The following is a 15171-nucleotide window of genomic DNA, read 5'->3' as shown; positions in this document are numbered from 1 at the left end:
TGATTAGGTGCAATATGTTCTTCTGTGTGCATGTGAGTCTACTTAAGTGTCAATTTCTTTCTCTTTATTAACCATAATTGTTAATTGATAATTGTTTCCTCTCATTGCTTATTATTCTCTGTGTTAGAGTTTGTTTCTGTTTTAACTTTTCATCTGGCTACACACATGGTGATTTTAGAGTGTCTTAATTTATTTTAAAAAGCTGCCTACATTACATACATTCAGTTATAAATTTACAGTAAAGTATACATTAAACGCCTACATTAAATTGTTAAGTTGACATGGGAAAAATGCATCAGTCCAAGTTGAAAACAACATTCAGTGCAACACACTGAGGCCTCAGGAGAAGAATGATGCAGGGATGTAATTATGAACAATATTCTGTATTTGAGTCTTAAAACTGTGACATTTTTGGGATTGCGGCAGAATGGAGGATGCAGTAAAAATGTTCTTTATTCAATCATAAATCCAGATGATAACTTACAGTGTTGACCAGAGATGAAAAAAAAAAAACCTAACACAAAGTGGGCTAAAACTTAACCTCCTGGCTGTATGTATAGAAACTAATACAAACCTTTATAAAATTTGGCAACATCACATTTTTTCCAGACACAATTAAAAAAAAAACAAAACACTGATGTTGGTTTAATTTGAGAAAAAAAAAATCTGGTATCAGCAGTTTAGGCAACCTGCCAGTTTTGGTTCTATTATTATATACTATAAATATTAAAATACTAATTCAAATTATAAGAGCACTCTGTTACAGGTAAAAGTATATATATCTATAAGTACAGTATTAGTACAAGTATTCACAGTATTCTCATTCAAAAAGAAAAGTGCTCGTTGTGCTCTAAAACAAAAACCTTAATGAAGGTAAGATTTACTGCAAGGCTGTTGTATTGGACAGCATTAGTTTTAGCTGGGTATACCTAATACACTGGCAACTGAATGTAAGCTGAAGAGATGAAGAATTGACCTGTAACACACAGTCGTATGTTGTCTGTAAATAGTTTTAACACGCCATCTGCTGGACAAACAGTGTTATCACGTTTTGTGTGAAAAATGTTGAATTTGATTGATTAAAACAGAACATTTGAAGAGCTCAGGAGTCATATCATAAGGGATTTGCCCGAATGTGGAAAAAACATTTTCATGCATGTTTACTTTATTTAATGTTGAGTTTATTATAGTAGGATGTTATCAACACTTTCAGTATGCATTTTTAGATGTTTTTTTCTGTCAATTTATCATAAAGCTGAAGAGTTCAAGTCCTCAGATTACTGTACTTTGGCACACTTCATGCTGAAGGGCATGAATAAGTCCTTAAAAACTGAAGAACTTTTCCTTTTTATATACATAATGATGAGGGGTGTGATGGCCTGGCCTTTGCATAGTCTATGCTGACATTGTCTCCTGCCCATTACGAGTCGGTCAATAACACCAAAACCCCACTCAGCCTTGCAACATCCTACCAAAAAGAAGAACTACAAATCACATAGTCACTCAGTGGGTTTTCTGTCTCTGACACCAAACCAAACTGCACTCAGAATAACCTGCGTTTCAGTCTGGTTTGAGGTTTCATTTCTCTCTTTGAGAGAAGGTAAGTAATCTCGGTGATAAACCAGATCAAATAATGGAGGAACATCTGAATTATGCGACAGTGACTTTCAGGACTGATGGTATTTCTGCACACGGTGAGTCTGTTCTGTTCTTTTGGGGCTCAGCATGCATAATCAGTTGTATTTAAGTAATCTGATCTTTTGAAAGTATGGAAAAGAAATACATTTACTTCTACTTTATTTACTTCAACACTTGAAAGCTGATCTATGATACATGATATTTGTGGCTGCAACATACCAGCATTCCAGCATTTTAAATTGCTTAACAGCATTAAATGGCTTTGGAAACTTTAGAGTTTCAACAAAAAGTTAATATAACATGAAGTACACTCTAAACCACCTTTACCAGTTAGGAATCAGATATTAGTCTGTGTCATTTTTAAAATGTCCATGGATAATCAGTCAAACAGTGAAATATGTCCAGAGCATCAATAGCTTTGTCTGCCAGCATAAATATATGCAGTATTTTTGGTTAACATCAGGTTGTGCTGTCGGTAAATGCTTCTTTAAATTCCAGACACAGAAATGTAAAACTGCGAAACAGGAAGTGACTTTTGAAACGTTCCATTTCCTTAAACCTCCTTTTGCTTTTTGCAGAGAAACCAAACAATTTGGAAATAATCTATGATGAGGTGAAGGCCAGGGAGGAGGCATCTGCGACAGATCCTGTCTCACCAGGTTAACTGTGGTTTACAACAATAATAACAAAAAAATAACTATATACTATTAATAAGTAAAATAAATTGTGTTTTTTCGTTCTGCTTTTTGCAGAGAAACCAAACAATTTGGAAATAATCTATGATGAGGTGAAGGCCAGGGAGGAGGCATCTGCGACGGATCCTGTCACACCAGGTTAACTGTGGTTTACAACAATAATAACAAAAAATAACTATATACAATTAATAAGTATAATAAGTAATGTGTTTTATCGTTCCTAGTGGACAGTGAAAGAAAAGAAAAGTGCACTCTGCTTCATTTGGTGGCCGCAGGTTTGGGGATTATCTGTGTGATCCTGGTGTTGGTCATTGTCGCCCTCCGTGTCCACTGTAAGTCTGTCCGCCTGTTTTCAAGGACTTTCATGGCCGAGTGTCTGCAAAAAGTGAGTGCAACAGTAACGGTTTCCCCCCTGACCGCAGTCAACACAGTCATGTCAGAGCAGCACAGAGAAACCACCGACCTAACAGAGCAGAATCTGCAGCTGTGGGCAGAAAAGGCCGACTTACAGCGACAGACAGACGAGCTGAACAGAGAGAAAGACGGACTCAGGTGGACCATCGGAGTCATCATGGAATATGACAACTTCCCCGTGAATACCCACTGCCCACAGAAAGGTGGAAACATGGTATACTTAAGCCTGTTTGGGGTTTGTCTCCACTTCATTTTGAACTGTTAATGCAGTTATTTCATTCAACCTTTAGGGTATTTTGATTTTTGTTTATTTAGTTATGAACATTATTATACGTCATGATTCATCTGACAGAGCTTGAGCTTTCTGCCACAGAAACGTTGTTAATTTTAGGGGGAAATTATCTGATCCAACAGAGGGATATAAGAAAAAGTATTTATCATCATAAACGTATAATGTATTTGTTCTTTAATTTGATCATATATATTTCATACAAACAGAAAATAAGTTAAAATGTTATTCAAATGCAAATGAGTGTAATTTTGACGTTGTTGTCTTGCTCTTGTTTGACAGTGTGTAAACCTTGTCTGGACGGCTGGGTGCTGTTCCAGCTGAGCTGTTACCTGTTTGTTGAATATCAGTATTACTACTACTGGAAGAGTTGGGAGGGAAGCCGCGAGAACTGCAGACAAATGAAAGCAGATCTGGTGGTGATAGAAAGCCGGGAGGAACAGGTGAGATGGATTCTGTTCGACTTGGAGCATCTCCAGCTCTGTCTTCATCGACAGGGGAGTGTGATCACATGAAATGGACAGTAATTTGAACACAAAAGATGATTAATTAGTGTTAATCCTTCCATTATAATTGTCCTAAAGTACCACCTAAGCTTCAGAGCTACTTACTCTTCACATTTTATTCATATTTTAATGTTTCCTGTCCTCCCTGCTATTATAATCATATTAAAGCAAAGACAAAGAGATCATTTTTCTTCTTAATTAACTTAACTCGTGTAGGAGTTCATCAACAACCACACAAAAGACTACAACGATGAACATCATGGCTACTGGATTGGCTTGAGCAACAGGGAAGTGATGGAGACATGGACGTGGGTAGATGGAAGCAATTTCACCGTGACGTAAGTGCAGAAATACACACAGTCATTTAAAAGTTGCCACATATGCCATTTTAACCTCCATGAGTCATGACCGCAGTATTTCAGACACGTAGCTCTATAGTTACTCTAAACAAACAAGACCCTCTGCAAAAGCATCGGCGGCCTCTTCCCTCCTGTGCGCTGCCGTTCACACTTGGTGTCACTGGGTTGTCGAGAAACCTGACGGAAGCAAAGTTCCTCCTCCGGTTTTTAAAAGTGGCAGATGGTGAAATGAGTAAAAAGCAGATGGGAAAATCACTTTCAACATGTCCCTCAGAATCGCCAAAGACAGAAACTCTCGGCCAAAATAAGCAAAAAGGGCTACGATGGAGGAAGCAGTGAACTCATGGGAAATGTTTTCATTTGGCACAAACACTTCTGCTGGTTTAAGGTTAACCATGGTGCGATTTGTTAGCTGTGACCCTGCAATTAATCTGACAGTTACAATTGTACAGAGACTTCCTGACAGATGACACAGCATTGAGACACACATTCAAGAAGACGTTCAAGATTTCTTTATTGTCATGGAGCATGACATGTCAATGAAGTTTGCATTGCAACCCCCATGTTAGAAACAAGATAATAAGAAAGATTCTAAAATAAAATTAAGATACTAGAATAAACCAACATGCAATAAAATATTCATAAATGCAATTAAAAATATACCAGAAATGAAAATATACTAAGACAATACAAATATACTAAACAATAAACAATAAAATATACAGTGAAATGTGCCAAGAGAATAAAATATACCAGTGAAATGTACCGACAGCAGCTGAAATATACTAAAATGTATATAACAGGAAAAAATAAAATATACCAATGAAATGTACCAATATACTAAAATGTATATAATTTAGTTAAGTGTGTGTGTACTTAAATGTTAAGTACACAGAAGGTGCAGGTGCAGGTGAAGGTGAAGGTGTAAAAGTGCAGTGTGCAGTGGCTCATAGTCCTCACAGCCTCTCACTCCAGTGAGGACATAACGTAACTCTATCGACTGCTAACTGTAGACATTAGCATTAAAGGAATAGTTAGACATCTTGGGAAAGAAGCTTATTTGCTCCTGATTGATGCCGCTCTCGTGTCTTTGCTTGAAATATGCAGCAGCAGTTATTTGTTTTTACACTAATATGCTTTAGGACATACCCTGCTTTATCATATATTTTACTCTTAATTGGACAGTAATTTACAAAATGAACATCGTGTTACATTGAAGAAGACTTGAAACTAGCGATTTAGACCATAAACCCATCAGGAAACTGTTTACTGAGGTAATCAATCAAGGGAGAAGTAGGGTCAGCTCCTCATAAGCTTGCATTCAATCAGACTTCCTTTTGCAACCAATCACCCCCTGGTGGCCATTAAAAAGAATGCAGGTTTAAGGCACCTGATTGGCTTCACTTTTCAGACCATGAGGCTCTGTCCACTTATTATACTGTCTATGCTTCATACAGATATGTGTTTCCTCCTGTCTCCAGTTTCTAATTAGGTAAAGTAAGCTAATTAGCCTAATTTTTAATGCGCAGATGCGAGAGTAGTATCAATCCATTCAACTGATCCTGATGTGAACTTCTTCTTCTCTAGGTACTGGAGGTCATCAGAAAGTGGCTACAGTGTGTCTTGTGCTCTAACTCTGCCACAAGCAGATCCTCTAGCCAACTGGCATAAAGTGGGCTGCGACATGAGGAACCGCTGGATCTGTGAAACAAGAGCCTTGATCAGAGAATCAGATGCTTTATCCAAACTGATCATTTAGAGTTTAAGGAATCGCTCTGTCGGAGCTGTTTTTTTTGTCAGAACTGACATAAACACATTTTCTCTTTTTTTTCTTTTTGTAATTTAATGCAAGAATCCATTTCTACAAATGTTGCAGAGTACAGCTTCACCTTTGAGTGACATACAACAGGTTTGATTACATATATTTGACAGACAGATATTCAGAAGTTCAATTCAAAGAAGTGTTAATTCAATTATATGTTTTAGCATTGAGGTAACAGTATGTTATGTTGTACCGGACTGCTATATATCCAAAGTAATTTATAATATGCTGTCCCTGTCATGTATGTAAATGAGAAGGACAAAGAATTAGACCCTCATTCTCAATTTAATGTAATCCATTACAACTTTAACTATGACCTCAAAAATAAACATATAACTGAATTGACCCATTTCTGACAATGTCACCAAATCTGAAAATTAAAAACTTTATATAGTTAGACTTTATAGTGGAGCTGTTGTATTGGACTACAGGTGTACCTAATAAATTGGCCACTGAGTGTTAATCTAAATTACCATCATTAAATACTCTACTTTTTAAAGCATAAGTCTGGAGATATTCACATTTTTTTACTTTAATGCCAAGAAATCCCATGTAAAGACTAAATGAACTGATCCTACCAAGTGGTGTAGATCTTATTCCTCTGTGTCACAGACCTCCGTTATTGTCCAAAAACCATTAAAAAAAACATCAGTGAGCTACACTGTTGCACTGGTTCTTTCATCACAGCACACAGTTTATTTAGAGGCAATCCCACATACACTCTCTTCCTGCTATAAATACTCTCTGGAAGACCAAATGTGTATTCATCCACCTCTGGAAATAGTCCCCGACAATCTCACAAGTTACTCCTGCTTGCTAAAACCTACAGCACCCGTCTGGTTCTGGGCACCTGTAGAAACATGGCAGGACAACATGGCGGACTGTGGGAGGCCCCGCTCCCTCTGTAGATATAAAGAGCTCATTCTAAGGCAGCAAAAACACAGCAATTCTTATTTTCTGCTAATTATCCACTAATGAAAACATAACTGTGGATACTGTATTAAATTTCTGCCAGAGATCCCCTTAAATCCTACACACTAGACCTTTTATGTCAATTCTTACCAATGATGATAAAGACAATACCACAATTAAGTCACAGCAATGTCAGGTGATGACCCTTCACCTGACATTGGGTGTTACAACTAGACCGGTCTTCATTAAAAAAAATCCAAATGTCAGTTAAGCCACCTGACAACCTTGACAAGTTAAAAGCTTGAGGTCTGTTTAATGCTGAAATAGTTTCTCTTGTCGTAACAGCGTGCACGCTTGTTTTTACAGAAGCAGCCGTACTCTGAGGACAAAAAACACACTCATCTTGTGTAATGAATGACCACAATGCCTTGTTGTACCTTCAGCATCGCTGTCTGAGGTTGTCCAGTAAAAACGTGTCGTTGTGCAAGCTCACCAGCTGCACTTAGCAAAGGGGGAAGAGGAACCTTGTTTATTCGCCGTGACACTCAGCTCATTTACACCTGTCCAGCGACGGCACCAGTGTCTGTTAAAGCCAGCTCTCACTCCCTGCGCTGAAGCAAAGTACTTGTGACGTTTAAGGATGGAGGAAGAAATCAATTATTCTACGGTGGTGTTTAAAAATGGTGGCCAATCTCCAAAAGGTAAGTGCCTCTTTTAAGGGTTCTTTGCACAAGAATCACATTGCTACCCATCAGTTTAACACCACCTTTCTCCACATCACAGTTTCCTGTAGTTACAGTTTGTCACAGCCAATAGATGCGTTCACGTGATGCTCAGCACAACTTTCCAACTAATTAGATTCCTGTGTGAAACCAATAATCAGTGTTGATTGTTCTTAGCCGTGTGCTTTTCCTAAACATAACCAAGTGGTGTTGCTGCCTTAACCTCACCACCTGAAATGTTTCTCAGCAAGATTTATTTTGAAAGTCTAACCAGAAGTTGCACATTTATTATTAAACAATAAAAACAATGGTGGACGTGGCGCAGGCATCAAAGATACTTCCAATTCAAATCCACTGGTTTGAAAGTCATGCTGAGTGTCATGGAGAAAAACGTAAAATCTGCAACCATGTGCCGTGATAGCGTGTTTCTGCCAACAAAAGGCCAATTTTTTCCAATACGTGACAGCATGTTCCTAAAGGTGTTAATCTCTTCAAAAAGTCAACAAATTAACTCATTGATATCTCAACAGGAAGTACAGTCTATAACAAAACAAACCCCTCCTTACTCAGGACAGCAAAATGTCAAACAACCATATTTTTATATAAAAAGAGAGTAAAGCAGTAAAGAGGCTGTCTAATAGAACTAAAATGTTCAGGCAGCCTCTTCACTGCTCCATGTCTTGCCTGTCATTTGCACTCATGTAGATGAGATGTGGCATTTTAAATTTACAATAACATAACTACGTGGAAAAAACATCTTATTGTCATTAAGAAACAGGGACTGCTTCTCTTCCTTCCAAGGGGAATCTGCACGTGTGTTAAGTGTTTTGCAGACCAAACTTTCTGTGACGGTTGTGTGTAAAGTAAAGTCAGCTGAAGCGTGAGGAGAACCACAGATCATTAAAAGATGAGGAAATGCATTAGATGTTTTGATCACTGCATCACGGCATTTTCCGTCTTTGACCACAGTTGGCAGAAGTGCATCAGATCAATGGAGAAAAAGTGAGAGTCATGCAGCACCAGCAGACCCCTCTGAATACATTCACATAAATGATCACTTCCTGTTTTAGCAGGAAGTACTCTGAGCTCCACATGAAGTCATGTCATTCTGACATCATGATGAATCATCACTATTAATTCAGTTATCTCTCATCCTTTCCCCATGTTGTTATTACTGTCGTCCAGAGAATAAAGAGGACGTGACAGTTTATTCTGAAGTAAAACCCAAAAGGCCCACTACAACTGTACCAGGTAAGTTATAGAATCTGTAGGGTTTCATTTCCATTTCATCAGTTAAAGTATACAATATTCTTTACTGAAGAAGGAGGAATAAATTCACTTTATGATGATGATGATAAGTCATTATTGTTTATATAAAAACCTAAAAAAAATAGTTAATTTTTTGTTCTTTTTACCAACATCTAACTAACAAATTTACTTCTAAAGCTCAGAAAAATGCCGTTATTTTAATTGATTTGTCCTGTGTGATTATAGAGGTGATTAGAGGTGTACCACCCTGATTCCAAAAAAGTTGGGGCGTTGTGTAAAAACATAAATAAAACAGAATGGGATCATTAACGAATCCTTTTTGACATAAACTCAACTGAAAACAGTCCAAAGACAATATATTTCAAGTTTTTTTCAAGAATTTGATGCAGCAACATGTTTCAAACAAGTTGGGACAGGAGCAACAAAAGACTGGGAAAGATGTGGACTGCTCCAAAAACACCTGTTTGGATCATTCCACAGGTAATCAGGCTGATTGGTAACAGGTGATAGTATCATGATTGGGTATGAAAGGAGCATCCTGGAAAAGCTCAGTTGTTCACAGCGAGGATGGAGCGAGGTTCAACACTTTGTGAACACGTGATTGGATAAAGGATGTTACTACATGAGCTCAGAAACACTCCGTAACACCATTGTCGGTGAGCATAGTTTGTTTTTAAATGATTGATTCTGTTGTTATTTAAGTTTTACACAGTATCCCAACTTTCAGGGTTGAGTGTCAGAATGTCTTTTGGTCATAAGGAATAAGTGACAGATGTTCAGAGGTTCATTTCAGTCATCTAATCCCAAAAGAAAAGAGAAAACGCTTGACATTAAGTGCATTACAATCCAGGATCACAATAAATTTTCCATGCAACCAGAATAATGTTGATAATGAACGACTTGACCATAATCACAACCATGATTTGAATCTGAGCTTTCTCATTACAAGCAGATGGTGAAGCAGCTGCACACTCCCCCTTTCGTGTGCTGGCTGCGTGTTTGGGGATCCTCTGCGTCCTCCTGGTGGCGAGCATCAGCGCCATCATCTGCAGTGAGTTTCATTTCAACACACCGAGTGCATTCAATCAGCAGTTATAGCAGCTGACAGACTGACCACGTTAGTCTGGGATGTCCTCTACCGACAGAAGTCAAATCAGTATGTAGTGTAAGGTCAGCTTTCTCTGAAATGTGCCTGCTTTCTGCCATTTAGGAGTCTGTCTGTATTTTACTCTTTATGTCTGACTTGTAGTTTTGTTTGGTTTTACTTTTTGCTTGGTTTGATCTATTTTATAATACAATTTGACAGTACTATACATTTTTAGATGGATCTGAATGTTGCTTAAGACATTTGTTTATTTTCTGACGACACGCTCTAACTCATGCTGCTCAGCAACCAACTCTCAGTTTTTGGATGGTGGAGCGTTTTTAAAAGGGCCCCGATGTCAGGCTCCTACATGGAAAGCAACATTACTGTAGGTAGGAAATCAGTCTGAAACAAGGTCTAGAGTAGAGCAGTACAAGCATGCAGGCTTGTGGAAAATAACACCTCTCTGTTAACACCAAGTGTATCCACTGATCGACTGATGCTCCTTCTCACTCTCGCCACAGTCAGCGTGGTAATGAACAAACAGAAAGCGGACATCAGCAACCTCGTGGCAGAAAACCAGAAGCTGATCACGGAAAGGAGCGTCTTAGAGAGAGAGACAGAGGAGCTGAGCAGAGTCAATGACAGTCTCAACTGGACGATGGGAGTCATCCTGAAGTTTAACACCTTTCCAGTAAATGAATACTGCCCAAAGAAGAGTAAGTGTGTCTTGCTTTGTTGACCGAACAGTATGTTTAACCCACAAATATAAACTAGAGACAGATACATTTAGATTAAAGATTCAAGATTGCCTTCATCGTCATTGAGCATGGACATGTCAACGAAATTTGCATTGCAACCCCTGTGTTAGAAACAAAGATTATAAGAAATATAATAAAATAAAGATAATAGAAGAAAATAAACTGACATGCAGTAAAAATATGCATAAATGCGATAAAAATATACCAGAAATAGACAATAAAATATAATAAGAACAGCTGAATATATACTAACCTATATATACTGAAATGCTGCTGACAATTAGGTAAGTGTGTGTGCACTTAAATGTTAAGTACACAGAAGGTGCAATTTAATTTAAAGAAGTATGTAGGGATTATTATGGGTACAGTACTGCCATCACTACACCTGCAGCTGCATAGCTATGAAATGGGATTAACACACATCCAATAAAGGCTGAAGACAGCTAGCAGTTAGCATTTCAACTCCTTTCCGGAAGCAACTGCAGAACTGTGAAAACTGGACACCAACATTAAATAACAGGCATTACAGACTAGAAAAAGATAAGCTTCTGTCAACAAGAAACAAAAGGCCAGGTGAAATGAACTGGTAGGCCACAGTTACTGGAAAAATGAACTCGCAAAAGTGTAGCGGTGGGCATCGAAACAATGAGCTACATTGTCCCTCGGACCAAGAAGTGTCACCAGTGAAAGACAAACATCACGTCCACATAGGAAGTACAACTGTGTAAATAATCCTGTGAACGTACACAGTCCACAAGAGTAAAATACATTACTGCTAGCCAGCCAAACAGTAAATATCAGTTTATTTACTTAGAATGCTGTATTAGCAACATGATAGCTTCAGACTAGCAGTAACTGCTAGCTTGGTTAGCAGTAAGCTGAACTAATTTCAACCAAATCAACAATCACAAAACAGCTACAATAAAAAAGCACCGACAGATAATGCTCCATTTGACCTTTGGGAAGTAGATAAAAGACTTCGAACTAAGCCAAGATGTTTGTTTTATTCACAAATTAGCCGCTTTAACGATGTCAGTTAATCTGTAACTGCTAATGAACTGTGACAGTGACGGGTGAAGAAAGGTAGTTTCCCACACCTGAAGAACTGGTAAAAAGGCTTCATTTCAGGCAAAACAAAAGAGCTAAAAAGGAATTGTGACACATAAATCTAATACCCAATCAAACAAAACAAATACACTGTCAAATCTGCCCCATCACATGCTACTGCGCGCTGTCAAAAAAAGACGTGTAGAATTTAAAAACATCAGCTGAACTCAGGTTCATCAATAGTTTCATATTACTCTCAAATTAATTGTGATACCTTTGTATATTTGGTAGCCACTATCTGAGTTTAAGGCTTTATTAATTAAAAAATTAATTATTGTTATTGCTTTCAATTTTCCTTCCAGCCATTGTTCCATGAGCATTTGTCTTCCCTTGTAGAGTGAGCACAAACACTGTGTTAGAAACTGGAAGAAAACTATGTTTGCTGAGTTTGATCAGAAACGATGAACATCACTGTCCAAAATCACCACGTATATTAACTGTGAAAGTTGGCCCGGCTTCTGAAATAGGCTTCTTTCATTATGGCAATGACACTAAGGTCTCAAACTTAATTTTTTTTACTATATCCATGTCTGTATTTGCATCTTTTGTGACACAGCCGGCCCGAGTACCCTTCTCGAGTGTAATCCATGTAAGAAAGACTGGATTCTGTTCCAGGATAAGTGCTACCTGTTTTACAATAGAGATGGTTGGAAAACATGGGGAGACAGCCGGAAGTATTGCCAAGCCACATCTGCAGATCTGGTTGTTGTTGACAGTCTACATGAACAGGTGAGCTCCAACACCATAAAGCCAGAGTTACTTAAAGACTTTTTAATTGTGTTTCAGTTCAGATTAGAGAAAACTAATTCCGAGGATCCTGCAACAACAACAACAAAAAAAAAAACATTACGTTACTGTTCTAAAATGCGATGGAAAAAAGTTTCTGGTAATTAAACATTTGGGTTGTTTTTAATATCTGTATGTATAAGAGTGAAAATTTGTTTTTGATGATCTGCATGACTTACAGGAATTCCTCAGTAATCACACCGTGTACTACTATGACAAGTTTCATGGATTCTGGTTGGGGTTAAATGAAACTAGGGACAATAACTGGGTCTGGGTTGATGGACGTAATGACACTCTAAGGTAAGACAGACTCTTTTCTTTTTCAATAAACATTTGAATTCACTCATCTCAGCCTCATGAGCATCAAACATAAGATGGACCCAGTTTTATTAGCTCTACAACGAGGCCATTGCCACCAAAACAGCAGACATATAAGTTAAATGGATTTATAAAATATAAGTTTAAACTGATTTATTGCGCTAAATTTAAAAGGCTATTACATTAAAAAAAACTCTCATCAGCCCACAGTCCCAATAAAAGTGTCCAAAGACAATAGCGACTATCAGACTATCTCAAGCTTTGTTTGAGCCGTACAAAAAAAATAACATTTACAAACTATTTCCTGTTTTTACACACACAAAAAAAACGGCATACAAAAACACAAAAAGGGAGCTCTTCACATATTTAGCCTGTGGTGGAACGTAACTAAGTACATTTACTCAACTATTGTGGGTGTGGGTACAATTTTTTTCACACATTTTCTACTTTCTGTACAACTGCACTAAATTACATGGGAAACGGAACTTTTTATTAATTGATATGGATGAGAAATTCTCAAAAAAAAACTTTTCAGCATCTAATTCCATGGCAACTGAGCTGAGGAATATTGTGTGATAGAACTGAAAAGCTTTTCAGTCTCAAATGAATAAATAAAGTATTTATTCTAGCTGGATGAATGAGAAACTTCATAAACAACATGTCATTTTTACAGATTTTATTCTCATTACATTTATTAGTTTATTGGTATTATCATGGGTACTGATGTTCATGTTCTGTGATTGAAGCTACTGGATGACGGAGGTGCTTGGCCCCACTGGTCCATGTGCACTGATGATCCCTGGGAGGAATCTCACAGCCAGCTGGGACCCAGCAAAATGTAGCATGGCGAACAAATTCATCTGTGAGAGTGATCCTCTGATAAAGTCTGATTAGTTAGTGCTCTGCGTTTTCTCAAAGCGTTCTTGTTGTGTGCAAAATTACTTTTCCAAAACTGTATCCCCACATTGGAAAATAAGAAAATTCAAATATTAATCAGAGATATATGGATGATTTCATATGTAAACATCTACCTATGCTATTGCGTTTCATTAGCTCCTTTTTGGTGTTTTTGAGACGATATCTTATACAGTTGATGTTCTCTTATATAAGAGTAACCAAGGCCTGTAACTGCTGCTGATATCTAATGGAGATATACAAAAAGCCCAGCTAACACTGATTTGTTTTGCAGGCGATGGAGAATTTAGTCATCCATCTGTGTAATCATCTTTGAATTAAAGCAACATTTCAGTGAGGTTAACTGGGAAGATACTGTACTTCAGTGATGTTCAGTTTGGTAACATTTAATATAAGTCAGTGAGTTTTGGGCTTCTTGCAATGATCCAAAATTCAAGGTGGACTGATGCAACATGCACACCAGGCTGCGTGCCTGTTGCTGAGTTACTGCATGTTGGGAAGTCAAGAGAAGAAGTTTGTTGTCTTTCATAATGACTAGCGCGTCAAATGTGTTGTGCAAAAAAAGAAAAAAAAAAAAGTTCCAGTTTGACAGAGGATTTTTAAGCTCCATGATTTTTTATTTTCACCTAAATTTTAGTGTCATGTTTTAGTATCGTCATTTGTTTTCTGTCTTTTTGTATTGCTGTCAATTTTTACTAGCATTTCATTATTGCAATTTTTGCCATATATATATATATTTTTAATTATTATTATTCTAGTGTTGCTTCTTTCTATTTTATGTCCTGTATAGTTTTTTGTGTAAAACACTGTGAGCTGCATCTAGTCTATAAATTGTGCTATATAGATAAAACTATTATGACTTTTTTTTTCTTAAGTAATAGGCATTACAGGAAGGTATCCATCCTGCCTCATGAAGCCGGTGGTATTAAATGAAAAGCTACTATGGAACAAATACAGTGCTGTAATGAGGGTACTCTACATCCAGGAAGATCCATGCATTTAATATGTCAGTTGAGTCACATCTGTTGTAAGCTACTGTTGACACACCTCATGTCCTTCTGTCACAAACTTCACAAGTTCCCCATTTCACAGAGATTTCAAACTTCAAAGTTATTTGTGGAAAAAAGACAGAAAGAGGAAAGTTAAAACAAATCTGAGGTTACATCTATTCTGAATGTTAAGAGTTACTACACAGAACATTATCTGCTATTTTCTGGATATAAGAGTCAACGAGATACAAACATTTCACATGCTGACAATGTGATTTCACAACCCTGATTCCAAAGTTGTGATGCTGTGTAAAATGTAAATAAAAGCAAAATTCAATCATTTGTAAATTAACTGTTTACTGACAAGTTTTATGGAGTGCTCCTGAGCTCATGTAGTAACATCTTTTATACAATCGTGTTCACAAAGTGGTGACCCTCCATCCTTGCTTTGTATGACTGAGCCTTTCATACCCAATCATGATACTATCACCTGTTACCAAGCAACCTGTTCACCTGTGGAATGATCCAAACAGGTGTTTTTTGGAGCGTTTCACAACTTTCCCAGTCTTTTGTTGCGTAAAGACT

At 37.4% G+C, this 15171-nt stretch overlaps 2 protein-coding genes across 3 annotated transcripts; both read left to right on the top strand.

The window, feature by feature from the left end:
• The first annotated feature begins 1600 nt into the window (after positions 1 to 1600).
• Positions 1601 to 6350, top strand: LOC121610929 (C-type lectin domain family 4 member A-like). Its single transcript, XM_041943257.1, has 8 exons — positions 1601 to 1694; positions 2217 to 2297; positions 2391 to 2471; positions 2558 to 2665; positions 2756 to 2950; positions 3319 to 3479; positions 3759 to 3880; positions 5489 to 6350. Exons 1-8 carry the CDS (start codon positions 1634 to 1636, stop codon positions 5658 to 5660), a joined length of 981 nt encoding a protein of 326 aa, XP_041799191.1. The 5' UTR covers positions 1601 to 1633; the 3' UTR covers positions 5661 to 6350.
• An 835-nt stretch (positions 6351 to 7185) lies between these two features.
• On the top strand, positions 7186 to 14919 carry LOC121610787 (natural killer cells antigen CD94-like). 2 transcript variants are annotated; one of them, XM_041943068.1, is made up of 7 exons: positions 7186 to 7336; positions 8543 to 8608; positions 9579 to 9677; positions 10235 to 10429; positions 12135 to 12307; positions 12546 to 12664; positions 13429 to 14919. In XM_041943068.1, exons 1-7 carry the CDS (start codon positions 7276 to 7278, stop codon positions 13574 to 13576), a joined length of 861 nt encoding a protein of 286 aa, XP_041799002.1. In that variant the 5' UTR covers positions 7186 to 7275; the 3' UTR covers positions 13577 to 14919. The 2 variants fall into 2 exon arrangements, with proteins under 2 accessions (XP_041799002.1, XP_041799001.1); XM_041943067.1 differs by having other exon boundaries at positions 9576 to 9677.
• The last annotated feature ends 252 nt before the right edge of the window (positions 14920 to 15171 follow it).

The sequence above is a fragment of the Chelmon rostratus genome, chromosome 8 (genome assembly GCF_017976325.1).
Source record: "Chelmon rostratus isolate fCheRos1 chromosome 8, fCheRos1.pri, whole genome shotgun sequence".
NCBI lineage: Eukaryota > Metazoa > Chordata > Actinopteri > Chaetodontiformes > Chaetodontidae > Chelmon > Chelmon rostratus.
The sequence above is the reverse complement of the archived record's forward strand: the minus strand, read 5'-3'. Positions and strand labels throughout refer to the sequence as shown.

Excerpts from the sequence above, each read along its gene's own strand:
- LOC121610929 (XM_041943257.1), top strand. The coding sequence starts at position 1,634 with ATGGAGGAACATCTGAATTATGCGACAGTGACTTTCAGGACTGATGGT. Across the intron at positions 3,480-3,758 it reads TAGAAAGCCGGGAGGAACAG|GAGTTCATCAACAACCACAC; the intron begins GTGAGATGGATT and ends TAACTCGTGTAG. Across the intron at positions 3,881-5,488 it reads GGAAGCAATTTCACCGTGAC|GTACTGGAGGTCATCAGAAA; the intron begins GTAAGTGCAGAA and ends CTTCTTCTCTAG.
- LOC121610787 (XM_041943067.1), top strand. The coding sequence starts at position 7,276 with ATGGAGGAAGAAATCAATTATTCTACGGTGGTGTTTAAAAATGGTGGC. Across the intron at positions 9,678-10,234 it reads CATCAGCGCCATCATCTGCA|TCAGCGTGGTAATGAACAAA; the intron begins GTGAGTTTCATT and ends CTCTCGCCACAG. Across the intron at positions 10,430-12,134 it reads TGAATACTGCCCAAAGAAGA|CCGGCCCGAGTACCCTTCTC; the intron begins GTAAGTGTGTCT and ends TTTGTGACACAG.